Source organism: Polyodon spathula, chromosome 1, assembly GCF_017654505.1.
Source record: "Polyodon spathula isolate WHYD16114869_AA chromosome 1, ASM1765450v1, whole genome shotgun sequence".
In the NCBI taxonomy this organism is placed as follows: Eukaryota; Metazoa; Chordata; class Actinopteri; order Acipenseriformes; family Polyodontidae; genus Polyodon; species Polyodon spathula.
The window spans coordinates 41,948,044-41,971,568 of record NC_054534.1 but is presented as its reverse complement, the minus strand read 5'-3'; the positions used below and the strand labels follow the sequence as shown (position 1 = coordinate 41,971,568).

Here is a 23,525-nt window from a genome sequence, read left to right as displayed (position 1 = left end):
GTGTGTGTGTGTGTGGAGGGGGGTCAAGTGCATTTTTCATGGCTGACTATGGCCCTTGTAAAAGACCCTGATACTCCAACTTGGTCCTTCTAAAATTTGTAGTCCTTCTAAAATTTGTATGTGTGGTGCTAATTTCTGCTGCTTTTTCAGAGAAAGAGAGAGAGAGAGAGAGAGAGAGAGAGAGAGAGAGAGAGAGAGAGAGAGAGAGAGAGAGAGAGAGAGAGAGAGAGAGAGAGGGGAAACATTCCACAGAAGTGACTAGTGGGATGTAGGGATGGAGTTTTTTTTGTTTCCCTTGCCTTGCGGGTAAAGGTGTCAGGAAGACAGCACACTTGTGTTTTTTTTTTTCATTTAGTAAAACTTGATCTTGTTAATAAAAGAGTATTGTTTCTTCTTAAAACTGTGGCCAAATTCTGCTTTTACACATTTCCCCACAAGGCCTAAAACGAACCTCCTTACATGGTTAAAGAACATTTTAGTTTCCATGCCTTTATTAGGAAATCTGTTACAATTTCACTTCCCAGGTCATTTTACCTCAGCAGTGTCTTCTAGGGCAAAGCATGCATGTTACTGACAAAGCATGTCATATAAGGGAAGCAGATGGTATGGTAATGAGAGGAAAGAAGCAGTTGAGGGGATAAGGACAATTTCACTGTTTGGGTTAATTGACTAATGGAGTGCAACCCTATCTGAAAGCATTGCTTGCACAGTTTAGATTTCTTTAATCTAGCATAGTATCAGATATGTTTTTAAATAAAAATGCATGTTTGAAAGCTATATAAAAAAAACAACTACACAATGTCAGATTTATGGATTTATTTTATCACCAACAGCTAGTTTAAAATACTGCATCAAGGGTTTCATTGTGCTTGAAGAACAATTTTGACATAAAACTAGGCATACTGACGTGACGAGGGAATGCAATTCCCAAATGGTGTCACTATTTGAAGACAACATTTAATAGCTGCTTAAACTGGGATGCAAGTCGGCGATGATCAGTTCATTTTTTTTATTTTTTTTTTAAATTAATTTAACTTTCAGGCATTTTGACCTCCACTCAGTTTTGGTAAAACTGAAATGAAAGTTTAATGCCGAAAAACCGAACTGCATTTGTGCAGCCAAGGGAACAGGACATACTATTGTTATACACATGTCGTTTATTAACTGTGACAAATAAGCTCAATACAGTGTTACTGCATCACTCATACCAATATATTACACAAGTAGATGCAATACAGAAAGAATAATGTAATTATACTTTACCCTGGTACTACCCCCATTACCAGCACGGTGGGGTGTAAGTGTCAAATTACATGCAAATCACGTCTAAACACAACTGCAGCTCATGTTTGTATATATATATATATATATATATATATATATATATATATATATATATATATATATATATATATATATATATATATACACACACACACACACACACACACACACACACACACATTTAAAGCCCTTACACTTGAACTCAGTCAATATGTGAATAGAATGGAGCAACAAACCAATGAAACCCATTTCAATACACACACACACAGAGTAAAAGCTACCTGCTCACTGCAGCATTTCATTTAAAGCAGCTTCCAGATATTTGTCTGCAGCATCAGTTTTGGTTGTTTGGCAGCATTGCCCAGTTTGTTGCTTATTACAGTACTTTTGCATGTGTCTGTTTTGGTCAATTTAGCATCATTATTCCATTTTTTATTACGTCTACACAGAGTAATTTCACGGATGTGACACATTCAAAAAATGCACCTTAAGAACTGAAAAGCTGAAAATAGCCCTAGACATCAAAACACCCACAATACTGTAAGTATGAAGCCTCATTATTCCTACTGCAGGCTGTCAGAATCAATCAATCAAGTCTTGTCATAACTTTTGATTAATGTTACCATATTAAAATTGCTAAGGGATGTTAACATGAACCGTCTACATGCAGCAAAGCGTGTGATATACTGCCAATGCTTCTTTTTTTTATTGTACAAGAAATTCAGTTTGGAGTTTTACGCAGATGTCAGTTTTGGTTCAGTAATAGCATAGCTTTTGCTTTCCTATTTATAACACTAGTAATACCAGACTACTTTTTATTCCTTCAGTCGGTCAGTTCCAGTCGGTTACAAAAATATCGTATGTAATGATTTAAAAAAAAAATAAAAATTCAGGGATCAATGCAATCTGACAAGTGTCTCACAGATTCACGCTGCACATATAAATAATGAAAACAGTTTTTACATGGTCACCAGTAGCAGTGGGTTCCTGTATCAGCCAAGCTTTGCTCTGCTGCCTGTTTAAATCTTGAAATAATTTGAGAAGGAACAGGCTCCTTCACTATGTAATGTGCAGGTGGCTTAGTAAAATCCCCTCCTTACAGATTGCATGCTGTGCTACAGTGGGCTTGTCCTGCACTGACAAGTGTAGCTAACTGTGGTGGTCTTGCCAATTTTTACTATTGTAACCCAGTAGGATCTCCCATCCACAGGATCAGCAAACTTTCACAGCAAGACATTTTAGCTATTTATTTATTTTGATTGTCATGTTATTTACAGACAAGTCTGCTAAGATGCAAGTATCGTGTTCTCAAGGACATCCTGCTGCAGCAACATGATACAGCAATACTGTATTACAGATACAAGTTACACCAGACAAAATGGTTACAAACACTTGCAAATCATCAAAATTAAAGCAGAAGACAAGTCTGTATCATTGTATCCCTGGTGTATTTTTGTATTACATTTGTATTCAATTGCATACGACAATGGCATTCTTGTTCATTCTAAAACAACAAAATAGCGCGTGCCAGAACTGGTCCACAATGCACCTGACCAAACTCAACTTCCTGCCAAACAAACTCTCAGAGGCTGGAGTGGAGTGTGCATTGCTTGCTTGTTATCATGATGCAGTGTCAACATTTTAAAATAATTTTCCCAGTCTATGTGGACCAGGAGACAGTATAAGAAAAAGGGTTGTTTTGTCAATCCTTTGGTCATGGTTTTTTCATTTACTTTTTAGAAATTTTAAAACAGTTTATGTGAACTCTATAAAGTTAGAGAAGTTGCTCTGCCAAACCTTTTAAAAACAAAACATTATGCATTATTCAATAGATACACAGGGCTCTATTCTGGTGAAATTATTGCAATCTCAAAACACAGTGGTTAAAGTCAATCACGTCTGCCCCGCAGGGAGTGACGTCTCCAAAAGCGCGATTCTGATTAAATTAAAAACCCAGCGCAAGCATGTTTAGTGGCTCACTGACAGTGACCAGCCAACCAATGCTGAGTAGGCTGAGGAATCTGCTATCCAATCAGGACCAGGCAACAATCCCTTTAAAGAGACAGAATGCGCTTGTGTCACAGCAAGGTACCGATTTTGAATGTAGAAGTGGCGATCATGTCAAGCGTCAGGAGCACACAGAAAGAACAGAACAGCAAGTGACAGGTCACTTGCCGAGAAACCATGCTTCATGACACAGGAGATTGCTATATTAACGGCTGTTAACATTCATTCATCCACTACTTCTGGTCCTGGCTATCAGCTATGGCCTACATTATTCCTTATGTGTGTTTCCACATTTTTTTTAAAATTTTTTTGGTTGTGTGTCATAATGTGTGATTTATGTATTGTCTCCCAATGGCCTGTCCTTGTATGTGCTGGTTAGGTCCACAAGCTGTATCACTATTCATAAAATATTTTCTTCATGTCATGTTTGAAACAGAAAGTACATAATGCCGTATCACATTCCCTCTGAGCTTGTAATGTATCCTCTGGAATAGAGCCTTGCTACTCGACTCAAGCCTGACTAGACCTAACGATAAGTGTCGGGTTCTGGTCGGGTGTGGTTTGTATATAATAGTCTGGGCTTGGCTCGGGTCGGGTCAGTGTGTGGATTATGTCGTTTTTAATTTTAAGTGAGTATTTGTTTTTTCCTCTGTGTGCAAGTGCTTCCTAAAACTGACGTCCTGCTTCATGACTTTTGAAAAACCACTCGTCATGCACCACAGGTTCTTTGAGAAATTACCTCTCTTAATATCATCTCACAGACCCGCTTATTTGTTTTGTGCAGCCTGTCAAATGCTGTGTGGGCGGTCTTAATGGGATACAGTTACAAAAAAAAACACCAGCATCACCAACTTTTAGCAGTCAGCGTTATACAAATACACACAAAAAAACCCACCAGTGCAGTGCCTAACTGACAGCTCTCATCAGTTCACAATTCATGCCTTTTTTTAGATAATTAGTACCAGTTAATGATACAAAACGTATTTGTCCCATAGTAAACTATATGCATGTGTTTAAATGTAAAGAACGACTAAATGTACAGTATTAAAACACTGCTCTTTAATTCACGGTTCTTTTCTTCTTGCTCTCTTAATCTGCTTTCATAGGTAAACGTGAAACTCGGTTTATATCATAGCCTGCTTTATATCTCAAATTATGCCTGCATGACAGTCATGATATAAAGCTGGTTCATCTGTATATAGGCTGATGGAGTAAAAAAAAAATAAAAAATAAAACTAACAGGAAAATGTGTAGGAGTGGAGCGGTCTGTTGCTAGAAAGGGTATGTTTTTTGGAAAAATTACGACGTTGTATTCGGCGATAATAAAAGTCCATGTGGCTTTGTACAATGCAAATCTTGCAAAATATTACTGAAATATGACAAAAAGATGGGAAATTAATCTCTGCAGCAGCACACTGAAAAGGGGTGCATTCGTCCTGTAGCCGTTTTAAAAGCCATAGTCATGGTGTAATAATTGTTGCTGAAAATTCATTTAGCGGTCTAATATGACATAGGCTTGTCCAAAATGAATGAAAAAGAGCATCTTCTGTGTGGCTATTTATGGTAAAGTTTTGAAGAAGCCTATTGTTGTCTTCTTTTAAATCATGATTCATTGAGAGTGATTTTTTTCTTTATTTATTTACGTTTTAACTGGAAACTGGGAATACTCTACACTGAAGGTATAGTTTGGAGCTGGTCGGGCATGCAGATATCAAAGTCTCAGCTCAGGTCGGGTTTGGATAGGGTTTTAAATTTAGGCCCGAGCAGACCTCTACTCTGGAGTATCAATATAACATCCATTACGTACAGCAATATTGTGCAATACACAAACTGCAACATATTATACAACTCCAGAGGACTGTACTGTTCCACCTGAGCGTCAACACATCTGAAACACATTTTCAGAATTCTAAAAGTGTGCTCAATGACACTTCAAGCTGAGGAGCTGGCTGTGTTATACCTGTGTTGATCAGGGGTAATGGGAGCAAAATCGGTGTCATAATCGGTATCATTGAAGTGGGTATCCATTGTCACCTATCAGACTGTTGTCCTGCTCAAACAAAGCTGTCAGCTGTAAGTTTGCAAGGATGAACGAGTCATGAGCTGAACCGGGATAGTTTGCATACACGAGTGTGGTGATGTTCTGCCTCTTCGACATCTTTGATTCAGGAGCACGCTCTGTAGTACTCCATTGTATCTGCAAGAGAGGATTTTTTTTTTCTTTAATTAATATATTTGTTTATTTTTAATTTATGAATAAGTGAATATGTTTAGTTTTGTCGTTTTTTTTGTCTGAGGTTCTTTATTCTTCTCTTTTACTTTTCTTTCTTTGATTTCCTTTCTGGGTCAGTCCAAACACATGCAGTTGCTTCTTATGATTACTTTGCTTTTTCTACTGTGTTCAATTGTTAAAGTTCCCGATTACACCACTAAATACACCTGGTTTCAGCGGGTCTTAATACAGTGCTCAACTGTCAATTTGGGGTCCCACTGCATCATCAAAATCATGCATGCGAATATATGAATGATACCACGCCCTGAAATTTATGCCGACCCGTGGCGATCCAGCAGACGCTCTATAACGGCGCAAGACATGTCTTCAGAATACCACTTCAGCGCATTGTTTTTTTTTTAATGTCTTCGCTCCATTTATGCGCTACAGAATCGGGGTCAAGTGCCGTTCGCACTTGCACTCGCTTTGCGCTGTGATCAGAATACAGCCCATACATAGGAAACTTCAAAATTACACACACACTGCCTGAAGGGGATATAAAAGACTAAGCCATTTTATTACTAAAATAATATTAGATTTAATTTGTATTCATAGTTTGCTTACCTGGATATTTGAAGAATGTTTGACAAAAGTTAAATTTATAGGCTAAGTATCACAGTTTAAAGTTTGGATTACAAACAATTTGACTTTACCGGTACCTGAATATGTTTCTGCTTTGCTGCAGTGTATTTTATAAAATGTGAATCTAAACAATACAATACAATTGGTCTTGGTATTTAATTTACTTTATATAATTGGTGTTGCAGAGGGCACTTTTACAAAAATCTGACATTTGAATGGCTTCTAAAAATACAAAAATAAAACATGTCTCATATCTAAGCATACAGTTGCAGACAGACTTATTGGCACGCTGTATTTATTATAACATGATTCAAGGTCACAGATTAAGGACAAACATTTAATAAACTAATCACGTTTTTAAATAAACAAATAGCTAAATACACAATTGAGTAATTTAACAAATCTTTATTTTTAAAAAGATGTATTTAAAAATATTCATTAATTACACATGTATTGGCAGCCCTGCTTTATTAGTCCATTTGTCCTCCTTTTGCTTTTATTACGACTTATCTTCAACTTATCTTGACTTAGCCATATGCTTTGGGTCGTTGTCATGTTGGTAAATAAACCAATCAGCCTACGAGCAGATGGTATTATTTTACTTTGTAGAATGTTTGGATTCATGGCTGCATTCATTCAACCTTCCATCACATGAATGTCAATGACGAAGTGTTATAGGGCTGCATTATGATGAGTAAGTTATAAAGCAATAAATATTAATTTCAAGGGACATGTTTCTGTTATAGGCTACTACATAAATACATAACTTGCAGTGCCTATAATAACAAAACAGCAAATATATCTAGAATCCCACACTTGTCGCCAGTGACTTTAAATAAGGCCTCAAATGTGCAATGTTGAAAGAAGTACACACACACACATAAACAGGGTGATTAGATAGTAAGTTTACCACACAAGATATGATGCCTAAAATGTAGGAATTGATGGGACACCGCTCCTTTTTAAATGTACGGTCAAGTTTTACAGTTTACATTACTGTCATCACTAATGCCATGAAAGGGCTGCTTTCCGATCCTTGCAGCAAACATTTCATATGAAAGAAGAGTGGCATCTTAAAGAGATGTTAAATTGCCGAGTCATATTTTGTCTAGAAAAGGCATTTCTTTGAGGATATGTGACTTCTTTGAGGATATATTTGAGGCCATACTTTGTATAGACCAGATTAATTTTTGTAGTGTATGTCTGCACATGCATGGTTGACCCTTTCATTTTGACAGGAGGATTATAAAAATCACTACACATTTCCAGCAAGTTGGGCACTGTTTAAGCGCAGCATTTCAGAATGACGTGCTTGCCTTTTTTCTTTCCCATGAGATTCTGACAAAGCTTTTTTGACCCAGATAGCCTTCCACAGCGAGCATGATGCTTGCACCCGCATAATCTAATTTGTTTACTTTTTGCTGTCTAAGGGCCTCATGCAATAAACAGTGGTAAATTACCTGAAATACTGCATGGTAAGAGAAACCCATACTGCATGCAAAAAGGAAGGCATGTCCACTCTATTCACTAATATAATAGTATGCACGAATAAGCCAAGCTAAAGGATTCATTTGCCAGTCATCACAGCATGTGAAATGCTGCTCGCGTTACACACCCTTTATTTTAGTATATGGGCACTCCAAAGGACAGGTAGTCTGGCTCTCACTTTGTCAGAATGACAGCGACCAAGGATGCAGCAGCCGGCACCAGCTACATCTTCAGTGGGTCTCGGTAGGATAAGGGGAGGTGGCCCGGTGTTACGCAGATTACTATATCCCATAGAATTCTGTATCCCCTTAGATTTGACGCCTGTGTAGATCAAGATCGCTATATGTGAATGCATGATGTTTCTGAACAGTATTTACATATAATGTAAATAAAACGTGTTTTAAAAGAAAAAAATACAGTTTTATAAGGTTACTTTTAATCAAGGGTTTCGAGTATTGTGCAACGCAGGATGCTGAGCGTACTGTAGAAAATCAGTGGTGTTAAATGTTCATATTTGTTGCAAACTGCAGCAGAACTCAATGGTAGTGCTTGTGAACACAAAATGACTCGGGTACAGGAATATCGCGCATCCATGTCCAGCTTTGAAAAACTGCTTCTGCACAGGCATGGGATCATGCAGGGATACAGAATTCTGCGTAACACCAGGAATGTCTTGCTTTGAGACGGTCAAAGCAGAGAAACAGAAAATAATTAGCTGAAAAAAAAATTGTTTGTTCACCTTTATCCCCCCTCTGGTTCATTTTGAAGGTACTCCAGTACCTAAACGTTGGCTAAATATAAATTAGTTTCTTTTAAAGGGATTGCAAGTGTGCGGTTTATTTTTTCTTTTTTTTTCTTTTAAGAAACTTTAACCTTCCAGCTGCTTATCCAGCGATTGAGACGTACTGCACAGGCTAGTCACAATTTGTGCAGTACTCACTGTAGTCTTTTCCATGACAAAAATACTAATGTTTTCAGGGCCGAAATAAATCAGTGTAATTCATGTGTTAAAAGCACAACTGTCTCTTAGCCGTTTCGGCAGTACGTCATAATGGAAAGAATACAGTACATCATTGGATTTTATACAGCACTGTCTATTCCTACAAGGCATCTTGCATTGGAATCGGAATAAAGGAAACGATTAAGTAATACAGTTCATAAGAACATAAGAAAGTTTACAAACGAGAGGAGGCCATTCGGCCCATCTTGCTCGTTTGGTTGTAAGTAGCTTATTGATCCCAAAATCTCATCAAGCAGCTTCTAGAAGGATCCCAGGGTGTCAGCTTCAACAACATTACTGGGGAGTTGATTCCAGACCCTCACAATTCTCTGTGTAAAAAAGTAACTCCTATTTTCTGTTCTGAATGCCCCTTTGTCTAAACTCCATTTGTGACCCCTGGTCCTTGTTTCTTTTTTCAGGGTGAAAAAGTCCCTTGGGTCGACATTGTCAATACCTTTTAGAATTTTGAATGCTTGAATTAGGTCGCCGCGTAGTCTTCTTTGTTCAAGACTGAACAGATTCAATTCTTTTAGCCTGTCTGCATATGACATGCCTTTTAAGCCCGGAATAATTCTGGTAGCTCTTCTTTGCACTCTTTCTAGAGCAGCAATATCTTTTTTATAGCGAGGTGACCAGAACTACACACAATATTCAAGATGAAGTCTTACTAATGCATTGTACAGTTTTAACATTACTTCCCTTGATTTAAATTCAACACTTTTCACAATGTATCCGAGCATCTTGTTAGCCTTTTTTATAGCTTCCCCACATTGTCTAGATGAAGACATTTCTGAGTCAACAAAAACTCCTAGGTCTTTCTCATAGATTCCTTCTCCAATTTCAGTATCTCCCATATGATATTTATAATGTACATTTTTATTTCCTGCGTGCAGTACCTTACACTTTTCTCCATTAAATGTCATTTGCCATGTGTCTGCCCAGTTCTGAATCTTGTCTAGATCATTTTGAATGACCTTTGCTGCTGCAACAGTGTTTGCCACTCCTCCTACTTTTGTGTCGTCTGCAAATTTAACAAGTTTGCTTACTATACCAGAATCTAAATCATTAATGTAGATTAGGAATAGCAGAGGACCTAATACTGATCCCTGTGGTACACCACTGGTTACCACACTCCATTCTGAGGTTTTTCCTCTAATCAGTACTTTCTGTTTTCTACATGTTAACCACTCCCTAATCCATGTACATGTGTTTCCTTGAATCCCTACTGCGTTCAGTTTGAGAATTAATCTTTTGTGCGGGACTTTGTCAAAAGCTTTCTGGAAATCTAAATAAACCATGTCATATGCTTTGCAATTATTCATTATCGATGTTGCATCCTCAAAAAAATCAAGCAAGTTAGTTAGACACGATCTCCCTTTCCTAAAACCATGTTGACTGTCTCCCAGGACCCTGTTACCATATAGGTAATTTTCCATTTTGGATCTTATTATAGTTTCCATAAGTTTGCATATAATAGAAGTCAGGCTTACTGGTCTGTAGTTACCTGGTTCAGTTTTGTTTCCCTTTTTGTGGATCGGTATTACATTTGCAATTTTCCAGTCTGTCAGTACCACCCCTGTGTCAAGAGACTGCTGCAAGATCTTGGTTAGCGGTTTGTAAATTACTTCTTTCATTTCTTTGAGTACTACTGGGAGGATCTCATCCGGCCCAGGGGATTTGTTTATTTTAAGAGCTCCTAGTCCCTTTAACACTTCTGCCTCAGTTATGCTAAAGTTATTTAAAACTGGATAGGAACTGGATGACATGTGGGGCATGTTGTCAGTATCTTCCTTTGTAAAAACTTGTGAAAAGTAATCATTTAACATATTTGCTATTTTTTTTTCTTCATCTACGATTTTGCCATTTGTATCTCTTAAACATTTAATCTCCTCTTTGAATGTTCGCTTGCTGTTGTAATATTGGAAAAACATTTTGGAATTGGTTTTAGCTCCCTTAGCAATGTTCATTTCCATTTCTCTCTTGGCCTTTCTAACTTCCTTTTTGACTTGCGTTTGCAGTTCTGTGTACTCTTTCTGCGTACTTTCTTTTTGGTCCTTTTTTAATGCTCTGTAAAGTGCCTTTTTTCGCTGAATATTTTTTTTAATTGATCTATTAAACCATTTTGGCAATTTAGTTTTACATTTAGATTTGTCTACTTTAGGGTATAATTGTTTTGTGCCTCTAGTACTACATTTTTGAAGAACAACCATCCTTCTTCTGTGGGTGTTTTCTCTATTTTACTCCAATCTACTTCTGTTAGTCTCTGTTTCATACCTTCATAGTTTGCTTTTCTAAAATTGTAAATCTTTGTTTTAAAAAACACTTCAAATGAGACCATGTTGTGGTCTGAGTTTGCCAGTGGTTCTCTGACCTCTGTTTTAGTTATTCTGTCTTCGTTATTTGAAAAGACTAAATCAAGGCATGCCTCCCCTCTAGTCGGTGCCTTGACAAATTGTGTTAGGAAGCAGTCATTTGTCATTTCCACCATTTCTATTTCATCCTTCGCGCTACCCACCGGGTTTTCCCATTTTATTTGGGGGAATTTGAAATCCCCCATTAGTATGGCTTCTCCTTTGCTACACGCATTTCTAATATCATTGTATAACAGATTATTGTGCTCACCGTCTGAATCTAGCGGTCTATAGCATGCTACTATTATTATGCCCTTTCAATTTTTGTCTGTTATTCTGACCCATATTGATTCGGTTTTATTTTCTTTGTCCAGGTTTAACACCTGGGCTTCAAGACTGTTTCTTATGTATAGCGCTACCCCTCCTCCTCTTCTGTCCTGCCTGTCTTTCCTATACAGTGTATACCCACAAATATTATATTCGTCCCCATCACTCTCAGACAACCACATTTCTGGAACACCTATCACATCATGTACAGTCATCTTTTGGTAAGGTGCATTTTCAGAATCATATGATTATGTACTGTATTACAACACTATGTTAAAATATTGCCTTCAATCCACAAAACCAACGAAATACATCCTACGTACCCTATATTTGACATTTTATTTGTAGCGTTCTGTAGAACACGGGCAATCGTTTATCCTGGAAAATTTTTAATATAGTACATGAAAGCTGATATATGTGTTTATCATGTTTCCCACACAGCACTACCTGGTCTGCTCTATTTATATTGTGATTTAGACAGACACCGCCTGGTTTCAATAAGCGGTAAACTAACACACCCTGAGACACTAGGTAAGTTAGCACCTTTAAGTAAATATGGTTTTTATATGAAGTCCCTCCCTCACGGTATTAGGGAGAGAATTTGAATACGTTTCCATGGATTGCCATTATTAATTGTATGTAAATGCCTTTCACGCGGTATCTTTTTCCATGCGATTCATTGTATGTGCAAAGTCATTTGCCGCTGGTTAGTGAATATAGCAGGTGTACAAAGCACGCAGTAACGGGCTTACTGCGTGGTTAACTGGTTACCCCTGTTTAGTGCATGAGGCCCTAAAACTTTTAAATAGAAGCTCAAGAGCTGTTGTGTTGATCCTGTGGTTATTATTTTTTTTTTTTTTTGAATATATATTAAAAATCTCACATCACACAGAGCTCTTTTTCAGTTGCCATTTTTTAAACTGTTGTGTAACTTCTGGTGCGGTAAACAAGTGGAAGGTATTTTTGTCAGCGAAAACAAACATCTGATTTTTGTAACCGATTACATGTCCAAAAGTATTTGTTGAAATAGTCCAATATTTGTCCCAGCACTATTATACATCCTTCTCACTTCCAGCCGGCGGACAGCTAAATTGCCGTCTACTTTGACAGATGAGCTGCCTAAAATAGTTATTTCAAAAAGAAGAAAAAAATAGTTTTTAAATTTAGTGAATAGTATTCAAAATGTTTATTTTGTTCCAGTAAAATAGCAGCAATTTTCACAATTCACTATGTATGTAAGTAGAGTAAAACATTCCTTCTCTGAGGACGTTTCGTTTCCGGGCTTCTGTTTCCATGGCCACCGTGAATTGCGATGGACCAATCAGTTTCAAGATTACAAGCAATGTTGGTGATGAAGATCGAACTGTACAATCATATATCCGAGTCAGCAATCTACGTTTTCTGCAAGATCGTCTTTTTTACATGAAGTGTACTAAATATAGTGAGTATATGTTACTAGAAATAATCTTATAAAATAGATAATAGAAAGAAAGCAACGCTGATGTACAGGTAAGTAAGCTGGGCTGAGCTAAGTGGGGGATGGAGGGGGGTGATGCTGGGACGCCAGAATCACTGTTGAGCCCTCTTGAGGTGACATGGGCTAGTCAACGAAACACCGAGGATGGAAGATGCCCACTTGAAGACCCCAGAGATGTACCCTACTTAGCTCAATCCAAACGGTTGTCATGCTGATGCGCTGGGGAGACTGCACTGGGTTGATCCCCGGAGCTAGCATTTCAGCCGTTGTGTGTGCTGATGCGCTGGGGAGGCAAAATGAGCTGATCCCTGGAGCCAGCATTACACTTCAGCAATCAACACCAGACAGAGGGATATCTACATCATCAGATGGAAAACAATGCAAATGGATGGAGATGCAGATGGATCACATTAGTTTACTGCAAAGCTATGTCTTAGTTGGTGCTTATCTTGGCTAGAGCAGAGTTCAAATCAGCATGAAGTTCAACATCTACTCTCATGTAATGGAAATTACAGCACTGTAAAATGTCATATGCACTGACTTAAAGATCGAAACCTAGCATATACAATGAATTCAGGAAACAATATTCACACTGCACAATTAATGAATATGACTGTTGATTATGTGCTTTGTTTTGCTGGTTCAATCTTTATTAAAATGGGGAAAAAAAAAAATCACTATACTAGTTACAAGATGTACCGGTCAGATCTTTTGCTGCATAATCAGTTGCTGTAAAACTGGTGGTCAAATAACATTATTGACATTTACACACAAAATGCAGATAAAAAGTACACATAAACACGCAAATATAAATATACATAAACACATACTGTGATTATCTATCTAGGCATGGTAGTTCAGTTTGTTATTTTTAGAATAGATCTCAATTCTTCTATTCTTTAGACCTAAATTCCCTTTAAGTCAAATGGAAATATATGTTCAAACTTATGTACAGTACAAATCTCGTCTCCTCTTCTTTGACATCACACTTTCCATGTCTTTCCAAAACACATCCATATTGGGGGGAGAGAGGGCAGTTTCACACTAAATGTAATACTATGAAAGTTCATAGTTTTTTTTTTTTTACCCGGGAAAGGGAACTTACGCTTGGGTGTGTCTATTGTGCGTCAAAAAGCGAAGCGCTGGTGTGTCCAGGCCTTTAGGATGCTAAAAGGCATGGTGCAAACACAGATACACAGTATAAAATATGTAGTCATTCATGAATGCGTTAACCCTGCATTTGCTTTCACTTTGAAACTTTTTACTCCTACGCACTCACCATCTGTATAGTTGGCTAAGCGACACAGTCTGGCAAAATTAAGCTATAACAGTATTACATTGAAAGTCTTTAACAGTGTATACAATGTACGTTAATAACTTTTACACTTGACCAAGCTATTACATAAACACTAATGTGATTTTTACAGTAAGTTGTCATACGTTAATTTAATACAAATTAAAAGCTTGTTAGCCATGTATTGCAGTGCTTTGTGGCAGACTGCAAGCACCAACCAAAAAGGGAAGTTGCTCCAGATCTCCTACAGTAGCTCATGCTAATCTCCTAAAGAAGTGATATGTCAGTTTGTACTAATCTGTAGTAATAAAATGAAAAATACATATCCAAAACCATTTGTGTATGTAATTTCTACACCAAATTGATTTTCCGTTTCAACATTACTCTTTTGCATTTGAAGTAGTTTCCATGTTTTTCCATTTCATACAGCCTATCTATAACTTGATATTTATGTACTAGACTTTTACTTTCAAGCTACATCATTCAATTAAATGCCAATACATTATTGTTATTTGTATTTATTTTAGTCAAGCAACAGTTAACAGAATTTTAAAAAAATTAAACACAAGAAAAGAATTCTGTTTAATGTTTACAGAAAATGCAACAGAAACGAACTTCTGAAAACTGTAAAAATCAACAGTGTTCGAAATCGCAGTTCTCGTAAGCATTTTTAAAAATGTGTTTATTTATTTATTAATGCACTTGCACATTCTCGGGTATTTAATGAGAAACGTTGCCATGGGAAAGTGTGTATACTCAGAATCCTGGAATACTGAAAATAAATGTAAGGACTTTTTGGTTCCAGGAATATTTTTACAAACTTAAAATGCGTTTTGTTTTTATTTATTTTTTTGTACAAAATGCAAAGGAAAAAAAATGGAAAACAAAATACAGCTCATGGCTTACCTTTTCTGAATTCAAATTTACTACCAATTAACACTGCTTCTTATCTTTAATTCAGAAATTGCTTCACATTTTTCTCTTCTGTCGCACTTGGTATTATGGTATCTAATATAATGTGTTTGTTTTTGTGCCTGAAATATAATTTCACTGTTTCATTGGTGTCTGGTTCTGCCTTCCTTTCACCACTTTTTTTCTGGGTGTAACAAATTATTGAAAAAACCAAACAGTTTGCTGAAATATGTGGACTTTACTTACTTTGAAATTTACTGTGTGCTAAGACAAGCTTGAGGTTTTAAAATTCTAATATAAATTATTTTGTAATTACTTTTCATAGACACAAGTAACTTTTACTTGCTCTTTAAATCTCGATGCCTAAAATCATAAAAAATGAACAGTTATACACTTATTTTGAATTTTGGGTCCCTATTAAGGCACATATTTAGGCCCAGGATATGCAGGATTTAGACCCCTGCAAAACCCTAAACTCAGTTTTTCAGTAGGGGTATTGGTAGTATAATTTGAAGAAACAGCAAATGGTGAGGACTGGAAAAAAAAAAAAAAAAAAAAAGTTAAATAAATAAAGAAAATGTGGTGTCAACTTTATGTACTATTTATTTCGGGAATAAACAAAACAGTGTTTAACTTGAACTGCTATTTGGCATTCTTTGTTTTGTAGTTAATTCACTGGGCTACAGTAAGGCCTACACAACTGATCCTTTACACCTGGGATATTTTTCTATTTTAATGTGTTACACATTGTAACATCTTTCTGTAAAACAAAGGCACACACACAGGGGCCTGTGTTCTGAAAAATCTAACGGCTTTTATTAGTTTTTTAAAATAAATGACTATATGAACGAATATTAAAATTATGAGTGAATATCTGAACATGAAAATCCTGTGTTTGTCCCAGCACTAATAAATCTCTCTCTCTCTCTCTCTCTCTCTCTCTCTCTCTCTCTCTCTCTCTCTCTCTCTCTCTCTCTCTCTCTCTCTCTCTCTCTCTCTCTCTCTCTCTCTCTCTCTCTATATATATATATCTATATATATATATATATATATATATATATATATATATATAATATATAAATATTCAGAGCATGATATCTTATACTAGATATCTTATACTACTACGATACATCTCTGTTTGTAAGCCTTATTTTCATGTAGTCCTGCACTTCCATGCTCATTTCAAAATGGAGAATGAACTGTCCCCAACCCTTCAAGGTCTTCTTTCCGGTCTTTAACCAACCAGCTGCTCACCCTATTGACTGACATACTTAGCAGCCATGCTAAGACATGCCTTGACCCTGAAGACTGTTGAGGTAAAAGTGGCATGTTAATTGAAACAGTAACGGTTTCCTGAATGAGTATCATTCAAAACTGCACATGTACAGTGAACAGAACTGCATACATGGTAAGATTTATGGAATTATTTGGTTACAAACCTAGGGGCAAAGAAGGAAAAAAAAAAAAACTATGCAGCCTCCATTGACTTCTCAAGCTTGCTCAGACAGTGTTAGAGATAAAATGGTCTTCCTGTTTACTATGCTTTTCTGAGAATGTACTGTAGTCTATAAACCTTTGAGAATTAAAAGAAAAAGCAAATTCCATCTAAAATTAATTTTAAAAGGTGAACAGATGTCGCTGCATTGCGGCGATTTTAAATGCTGTAATATCATGAATGAGTAAATGTGTTGGGACAGTACTAAGCAAAGAAACCAAACATGGATATGTCTAAAATTAAACAGAGCATTATTTCTCCCAGTTACTTGGCCCTGTCACCATCTTCAGGGAGATCTCTGTTCTAAAAAATCTGTTCAGCATATCTAAAAACTACAGTGTTCTCAAAGGAAAGGAAGGCAAAGTAACTAAATAGCAGCAGATGTAGAAGTGGTTACAGTACAAAGAGAGTTGGCAGAGAGACATTTCCCTTTACAAGATGTACAAGATGTAACCTCAGCCTTTTTGTCCTTCCGTTTCTACATTTCTTATTATACTATTCTGATGCAGGAAGTAAACCAGCTTACTCAACCTGTATGAACAGCTCGTTAACCTTGAACTAGTAAACAACTTGTAATCCAGACTACATCTGATTGTCTTACATTAACCTGGGCTGGGTGTTGGTAAAACAATAAAAAGACTAGAAATATAGTACTGGTTTTAGAGGTCAGCACAATTGAAAAAAACATTGAAATCAAAAAGAAAAAAGGAAGACGACAGCATTGTGACTAAAAATAAAAGAAAGTTTGTGTTTTTCAAACCTTTTTCCAAACAAGCACAATACTGTATGTAAACGTTTTAACAAATGATGATTAGACAAAATCTAAATAAATAGAGTATGAACAGCTTAGAGCTCCCAATCAATAGTCATCCTGTCAGCCATGCATGTGCAGCCATACACTACAAAAATTAAACTGATCTATACAACGTATGGCCCAAGCCAATACATTTTAGAATTACTATTCTTACAAAAAAAAGATTTCATTCAAAACAAATCCTCAAAAAAAATGCCTTTTCTAAACAAAATATGACTCGGCGATTTAACATGTCTTTAAGATGCCACTCTTCTTCCACATTACATGTTTGAGGAAGGATCTGAAAGCAGCTCTTTCATGGTATTAATGATGACTAATTTAAACTGTAAAACATGAAAGCACATTTAAAAAGGAGCGGTGACCCATCAATTCCTACATTTTAAATTGGTTTACTCATGATCATGTACCGGAAATCTAGGTTGTTGATGTCATAAAACTGAGCAGCAAATGTTTAATTTTGACAGCTTTTCCTATGTAAAGTTACATTTATTGGAAGTTTTGTCTTGCTGATAAGGGCAGAGAAAGGTACTGCTCACAGCTCCAGAGAAACAACACCTGGTGTGGTTCATACCGTTGCTGCAAACCAAGATTTCTGCCACACTGCAACATGGTACCATTTTTTTTATATTACTATTATTATTATTATTATTATTATTATTATTATTATTATTATTATTATTATTAGTGACAACAAATAAGGTATTTTGACCCTCATCTTTTCAGTAAAGCTGTCTAAAAGTGGTTAATTTATCTATGTCAAAAACTATTGCAAAAAACATTGCTGACAATAAAAAGGTCATATTTTTTCTGAGTCAATAAGACAATCTGCTTGTGTTTGAGACTATTTATTTAAAAATAAGATGTTTCTATGATGTTTAATATGCTCATTACCCAGAAACACAAACCAAGAGTGTCCTCACATTATCAACTAGACCATAATATTGTATCAACACGTGTTGTTTCTAGCTCTGCTGCCACTATCAACAAATAAAGAATTAAAGTCACTCAAGCCAACAGCAGTATAAACAGATATCTCATATGAATAAAAGGTATACTGACCAGTAAAACTAATACACCAGTTATAGGGCAAAAATTGTACCGACAAATTTTTATATTATTCCAAGGAAGAAATTAAATGGTCAATATGTGATACGTGGCCAGGCAATGTCTAGGGTATACGAAGTTAGGGTTTTTGTTTAATTTAATACTGAAATGACCCCACTGGCATTGAGAAATACCAGGTATTGGGAGGCTGGGAGATTATCAAGTGATCCTTTTTTTTTTTTTTTTGTAACGCTCCAACAAGCAGCCGTCACCCAGAGCCGACTGTGTTTTAAACTACCCCAGTAAACACTGGGAAGTGAATACTGTACACATATGTAATGCACATGCATAACTTGATTATGTTGATACAGTGAAGAAGTCTAACTACAGTTGTGCTGTTTTTGGCAATACAAATTTATATCCACAATGCTTTCAGGACAATGCCCATGCACATTCTGCTACAGCAGACAGACAAGCCATGTTCCTCCATGGTCTGCATCCTCACCTAAATTAAACCTTGTTGAATGTGTCAGGGATGAGCCAAGACATCTCCAAAGACAACCCCAAAAGCAGAACATTCCACAGTCTTTCAAAATACATTCATTCCATGAGGGGCAGGTGTGCTACAGTATGTGAAGAGCAAGGCAAATAAATGCAGTGCTGAATGCTCACTTTGAACATTCGGGGAGGGGAGCAGAAATACTTAAAACTGAAAATCTTGTAAACCGGTTTTAGACATTAGATTAAATTACTTCTATTCTAATAAAGATTCGATAGAATCGCCTTTGAGTGTTAATTAGCATTTGTTTATGGTAATCATTTAAATTCAAAATTACACAAGAAAACCAAACTACAGGTTTACAGACTATCTGAAACGATTTACACGTTGTAAACAATAGGCTAATAAAATGTCTGTATGGATAATGAAACATTCCCCTTTGCAAAAATAAATAAAACACACTGGCAATATAAGTGCAGCTGTCTGTTGTGTAACAACAATGCCCTGGAAACGTGTGACCTGTGTTTCAACTTGCAGGGAAGTAGACTTTTTCGGTCAGAGATTTTATAAATGCTTCACATGAAACGAGTACAGGCTTTCCCAATGAGTAACTGTCCTTACTGTGGTTAATATGACAGAACAAAACGAATCTCCACGTCATCACTTGTATAGTTTGTGTGTGGTTGTCAAACTTATATCTATAACTCTAATACACAAATTACAGCTACCGTTTTGAAAACCTAAACTATGCAATGTATATTAATATTATTATGTAATACTAGTATAACTAGCAGTAGTGAACTCAGGTATGGTAAGTAAATGCTGGACATTGACACGCACTTCATCACAACATCTTTGTGGTAAACAAATGCAGGCTGTAAGGACTGCTCTGGATGCTACAGATTACATTTACCAACCACTGAATTTAAAACAGGCCTTGTGCAAATGTTTTATTTATTTATTTAAATTCATCATGATATGATTTTTGTTTTCTCTTTAAATATTTTATCACCTCTGCCACAACAGTTAAAACAATACAACCAACTTAACAGGGCAAAAACAATTTTGACACTAACAGTATGTATGCATAGACATTGAAAAAGTCACCCAACATGTTGCATACCACCCATTTTGATGAACACGCGCACTGCTTTTGGGAATCAAAAACATGTGGTCGATGTGATTTTTGTAGTTTTCATGGAAATCAGACATTTTACGAACAATAATAGAATACATAACCCATGAATTGTTGTCATGAAACATACACAGTATGTTTTATTGGAATGTATTTGTGCATGTGTGTTTAATTTCTAGGTGCAGATAATGGGCTATTCGTGGTTTCATGATATACTCTTTACTACAGTGTAGATAATTTAAATCTGGTAAGTTAATCATTTGCAGGCAAATACATCTTGTGCTTCTACGATAAACCAATAAATAGACTTTGGCCGTTTTTTGTTTTTTTTTGTTCTGTTTTGTTTTTTTGTTTTTTTGGACTACAGCAGGAACATACCTTATAAGATACATGAAAGAATCGAACTACGGAATTCAGCATACAATCAAAACTACTTTAGAAAAATAGTTGCATGAAAAAAACTACTCGTTATGTGGCCTTTTTGATCATTTCCTTACATTTAAAACCACTTTATTTGCATGAACCGCAAACGTAACAATAAGTCGCTATCAGTGCACTTTTAAGTGTGTCTGCAAATAATTGTAAATCTCCAAAGTCTCTTACCGAGAAGCAGTAGTTTGAGCTCCCTGCGAGCGTCTCTCTTGTCCCGACGGAGCTGCCTTTCGATCTCGTCGTTGATCCGTCTCGCCTCCTTTGCCTCTTCACTAAGGCAGCACGCCATGATGGACTCCAGAGTCATTCTTCCAATAAATATATACTCAGACTGCAACCTTCGACTGCAACCTTTAATTTATAAATATGACATTTGTATACTTTTTATAATACAAAATGTTATAAATCAAAATACTTTGCACCTTTAAGATCAGATCTCTCCTCAGACCAGCCCCCTACAACCTGGACATATTCGCGACTAGCACAAAATTAAAACAAAACCAGCACTCAAAAAATAGTACAAGTTAGCCCTGCTTTCCTCCTGTTTATGGCAATTGTCAACTCCCCCTTTAAACAAAATAGCAACCCTAATATCCTTCAGCAAACCCTGTTAAAATCACAGGGCTAATCTGCTTTTCTTTCTCAGTTTGAGCAACAGATCCTTTAGAAACAGTTCCCGTTGCCGTCTATGAATAATCGTATTAATGATTTCTAACTGGCCTGTTATTCTACTGGGTCCTTTAAATATTCTTCGTTGTATTATTTTATGTTGATGCAATGGCCTTATATATATATATATATATATATATATATATATATATATATATATATATATATATATATATATATATATATATATTTATATTTATATTTAATATAATAATGATCATTGTATCAACATAAAATATTTTCTTTTGTCTATGTGAACAAAAACAAATATCCAGCCTTCTTTTCTTTTCTTTTTTTTTTTTCAATGGCTCAGCTCCCCGGGCGTGGTAAGGCAGAATATGGCGGACCTTCACTCCAATACACTAGAGGAGAATACAGTTATCTCCAGTTAAAAATCGTTTGGAAAAAAAAAAATCATACATGCCTCATGAAACAAATAGTGGTGCTAAGCCAAACAATGTCCATATAAAGTATTTCATAAAATTGTTTTTCACCAAGATGTTTTCCAACGAAGAAAATGTTCTTTATTTCCCCTTTTCCTCTATTCCAAGCATGTAATTTTATTATACACACCATCCACTCCTAGCAAAGTGACGTTTGGAATTGGGGAGGGGAGAATGTAGCAACTTTGAAGGAAACACACACACACACACACACACACACACACACACACACTAACCTGTGGATACGAAGTGAATGACAGCACTCGTTTTCCTTCAATGATAAAATAATAAAAAATGACTAGCAGGAGAAAACCATTAACGTTACTTCTCTATTACAAGGAAAGGGGTTTTTATACACATTTAAAAAAGAAAACTTTTACACAATCGCAACAACATTATATAAACATAAACATTTAATTAATTATATATTCTGGGTTCAACATATATGCAGTTCATTGGTGCAATATGGGACTGTGTATAAGTGTGAATTAATTCATTCACAAACTACAATACGCTAATCTAATCTTCTATGATTTAATTCCAGTAACATTAAAGGTGGTTGCGCTATGAAGCCGTTCTTTCTTTACTGGGAAGATTGAGATACGGGTTGAGTAAAAATGTTACATAACAGATACATTACCGGTAAACAGAGGAAGGAAATTCACTGCGAAATTCATAAGGACGTCTTGCTATTACGTATTGAATGTGTATGACATAATAACACCACTAGAAGGATGCACATTTCCTGCATCTAGACTCCTAAAAAAATAAATATAAAATTAATAAATAAACAAACTAATAAATGGGGTACTCTTTACATAGTAATGATATTTAAAGTACAATCACATCGACTGGTCTAATACAATGTTGCACCTACAAATGTAACCATGATCCACTGGACTGTTTAAATATGTTTATAATTTATTTTATTTTAAGTAAGCACTCAATTATAAATCACTAACATTCAAAAACTGACTTGTTGTCATATATATATATATATATATATATATATATATATATATATATATATATATATATATATATATATATATAGCTTGGTTGGATAAGTGTCCACCCCTTTGTAATAGCAATCCTAAATTAGCTCAGATGTAATAAATGGCACACCAAATTAAGTGGCCTCCACCTGTGTTAAATTGTAGTGATTCACATGATTTCAGGATAAATTCAGCAGTTCCTGTAAGTTTCCTCTGCTGGGTAGTGCATTTCAAAGCAAAGACTCAACCATGAGCACCAAGGCGCTTTCAAAAGAACTCCAGAACAAAGTTGTTGAAAGGCACAGATCAGGGGAGGGGTAGAAAAACAAACACACATGGCAACTTTGCAAAAGCTACAGGCTTTTATTGCCAAGACTGGTCAAAGTGTGCATGTGACAACAATATCCTAAGCACTCCACTAATCTGGCCTGTATGGTAGGGTGACAAAAAGGAAGCCACTACTCAAGAAAGCCCACCTTGGATCCCGTTTGAAGTATGCAAAAAAAATGTGGTAAAAAGTTTTGTGGTTTGATGAAACTAAAATGGAACTTTTTGGGCTAAATACAAAGCATTATTTTTGGCGCAAACCCAACACAGCGCATCACCCAAAGAACACCGTCCCTACTGTGAAGCATGGTGGTGGCAGCAGCATCATATGGGGATGCTTCTCATCGGCAGGGACTGAGGCACTTGTCAGGATAGAAGGGAAAATGAATGGAGCAAAGTATAGAAAAGTCCTTGAGGAAAACCTCCTGCCCTCTGTAAGAAAGCTGAAACTGGAACAGGTTCACCTTTCAGCATGACAGCAACACAAAGCACACAGCCAAAGCTACACTGGAGTGGCTAAGGAACAAAAAGGTAAATGTCCTTGAGTGGCCCAGTCACAGCCCTGCCCTAAATCTAATAGAACATTTGTGGCATGACTTGAAGATTGCTGTCTGTCATTGCTCTCGAAGGAACTTGACAGTGCTTGAACAGTTTTGTAAAGAAGAATGGTCAAATATT

General features: G+C 36.2%; 1 protein-coding gene across 2 annotated transcripts in view; it reads right to left on the bottom strand.

Annotated features, from left to right (window-relative positions):
- LOC121318840 (guanine nucleotide-binding protein G(q) subunit alpha) overlaps positions 1–21,667 on the bottom strand; it is an 82,865-nt gene extending 61,198 nt beyond the window's left edge. The window contains exons 1-2 of one of the 2 annotated variants that reach the window (XM_041255958.1): positions 21,507–21,667; positions 20,585–20,764 (exon numbers count right to left, since the gene is read on the bottom strand). In XM_041255958.1, coding sequence (XP_041111892.1) covers positions 20,585–20,720 — 136 coding nt within the window. In that variant the 5' untranslated portion in view covers positions 20,721–20,764; positions 21,507–21,667. The remainder of the gene's footprint in view (positions 1–20,584; positions 20,765–21,506) is intronic. The other variant, XM_041255948.1, reaches the window with a different exon arrangement.
- Between the last annotated feature and the right edge of the window lie 1,858 nt (positions 21,668–23,525).